Genomic DNA, 2,074 nt, shown 5'->3' with positions numbered 1-2,074 from the left:
ACGCGCCCCGCAGCGCCTCGGCGGCGTCGGCCGTCGCGCGCGTGCCCTCGGGCAGGTCGACGTCGGGGAGGTATTTCGGGTGGCGGCCGCGCGCGTTCACCGCGTCCGCGTCCGCGCGGCTCCGCACGAGGAGCGTCGCGGGCACGCCGGCGCGGCCGAGCACGCAGGCCATGGCGAGGCCGAAGGACCCGCCGCCGAGGATGACGCCCTTGAGCGCGCCCCGGGCGCCCGGGGCGTCGCCGCCGCCGTCGTGGGCGGGGAAGCTCGACCCGACGCCCGGCCCCTGGAAGCGCACGCCGCCGCCGCGGCGCCGGAGGACGGCGCGACCGCAGGACGGCGACCCGGGCACCAGCGCGTGGGCGCACGCGGCCGCCGCGGCCAAAAGCATGGGCGCCATGCTCACGCTGGGCGCCATGCTCACGCTGCAACCGGGGCCTGGCCTGGAGTTGCTTACCGCTAGCCCGGGCCTAGCCGAGACCCACGCGGAACCGGACTCTCGCTGGGAGGAGCGCCTAGGCGCGTCGCGTCCGGGGTGAGGGACCCCAAAGAGCGCGCTGGTCCGGCCTGGCCTGGAGTTGCTTACCGCTAGCCCGGGCCTAGCCGAGACCCACGCGGAACCGGACTCTCGCTGGGAGGAGCGCCTAGGCGCGTCGCGTCCGGGGTGAGGGACCCCAAAGAGCGCGCTGGTCCAGCGCTCTCGCTGCCTCGTGGCCGGCCAATTTTTTTTTTCTTGTCGAAGTTGGCGCCGCCCGCGCCCGCCCGAGGCTCGCCCGGCGCGATGAATAGCCAGGCGCCCGGCGGCGGCGCAGGCGCCGGCCAGAAGACCGTAGCCTGCGTCGGGACGCACGCGCGTTCCGTAGAGGCTGCGAGGTTGTTTGCGAAGTTAGAAGAGGCGGCCTTCCTACTAGTAGGCCTCATGTTGTAGGCGGAGAGGACGGGTTGTCAGCGGAATGTCCCTCGAGCCCCAGGAGCCACCCAGGGGCGTCACCGGAATGGCGCCGCGGGGTGGCCGTTGGGCTAGCCGAGGGACACGGGTGGCCCTTGTATAGGGGCATGCCAGTGATGAGGATGGAGAGGGCTTCGATGGCAAGGGCATGGATCTTGGAGTAGCCGATGGATCTTGGAGTCGCCGAAGACCCTCGAGACGGAGATCCATCTCGATGACTCAGTCGGACTCTGAGATGAACCGGGATAACCTTGGTTTTCAGCTTCAAGTTAAGCTAAAGGTAGATATTGACGCGGACATAGGAGTTTGCCAACAATCGCCGCGCCCTGCCGCAGCCTGCCACAGCGACGCCCAGTGTCCGCTCCAGATTCTTTCCTCACGGGTGAACTCTCCAGAGTCTCTCCGAACGGGTGAACTCTCCCGAGGTTCTCCGAACGGGTGAACTCGCCAGCGTCGGCCGGGCGCCGTCCGCAACGCGCAAACCCAGATCTCCACCACACCACGCCACCACCCGCACACAACCGCGCGCGCGCGCGCACACACCGCCGCGCGCAGGTCGGTGCTCCCGAGGCACGCCCGCGACGCCCCCTACCGCCCCCGCGAAGATGAGCGGCCGCGCGATGGACGGCGAGTCGCAGCGCGGGCTGAAGAAGGAGAAGGACGTGCGCCTCAGCAACATCATGGCCGCGAAGGCCATCGCCGACGCCATCCGCACGTCCCTGGGCCCCCGGGGCATGGACAAGATGATCCAGAAGGGCGACGGCGAGGTGCTCATCACGAACGACGGCGCGACGCAGGGCAGGACAAGAGAGCGAAATTCCCAACTTCAAAGGCTCATATCTCGGCCGTTTTCCACTCGTTTCGGCTGATTTTTGGACGAGCGATCATCTCTCGGAACGGTCTCGAAGCATGGATGCTTGTTCCGGAACGCGCGCGCGCGGAACACTCACGTTGAAGCGACGTTGAATCACCCTTGTCCTGCCCAGGCGCGACGATACTGTCGACGATGGAGGTGGGCCACCCGACGGCGAAGATGCTCGTCGAGCTCTCCAAGTCGCAGGACGTCGAAGCGGGCGACGGGACGACGTCCGCGCGCGCCGGGGCCGCGCGCGGGTGGTTCGAGGTCGC

General features: G+C 68.9%; 2 protein-coding genes across 2 annotated transcripts in view; one reads left to right on the top strand and one right to left on the bottom strand.

The window, feature by feature from the left end:
* AURANDRAFT_67531 (hypothetical protein) overlaps positions 1-415 on the bottom strand; it is a gene marked incomplete at both ends in the record, with an annotated part of 3,114 nt that extends 2,699 nt beyond the window's left edge. The window contains one exon of the mRNA XM_009043009.1: positions 3-415. Within this exon, the coding sequence (XP_009041257.1) occupies positions 3-415 (413 nt within the window). The remainder of the gene's footprint in view (positions 1-2) is intronic.
* A 1,136-nt stretch (positions 416-1,551) lies between these two features.
* Positions 1,552-2,074, top strand: part of AURANDRAFT_72615 (hypothetical protein) — a gene marked incomplete at both ends in the record, with an annotated part of 27,241 nt that continues 26,718 nt past the window's right edge. Inside the window, 2 exons of the mRNA XM_009043071.1 lie at positions 1,552-1,804; positions 1,933-2,032. Coding sequence (XP_009041319.1) covers positions 1,552-1,804; positions 1,933-2,032 — 353 coding nt within the window. The remainder of the gene's footprint in view (positions 1,805-1,932; positions 2,033-2,074) is intronic.

The sequence above is a fragment of the Aureococcus anophagefferens genome, assembly GCF_000186865.1.
Source record: "Aureococcus anophagefferens unplaced genomic scaffold AURANscaffold_41, whole genome shotgun sequence".
Classification (NCBI taxonomy): Eukaryota; class Pelagophyceae; order Pelagomonadales; family Pelagomonadaceae; genus Aureococcus; species Aureococcus anophagefferens.
The sequence above is the reverse complement of the archived record's forward strand: the minus strand, read 5'-3'. Positions and strand labels throughout refer to the sequence as shown.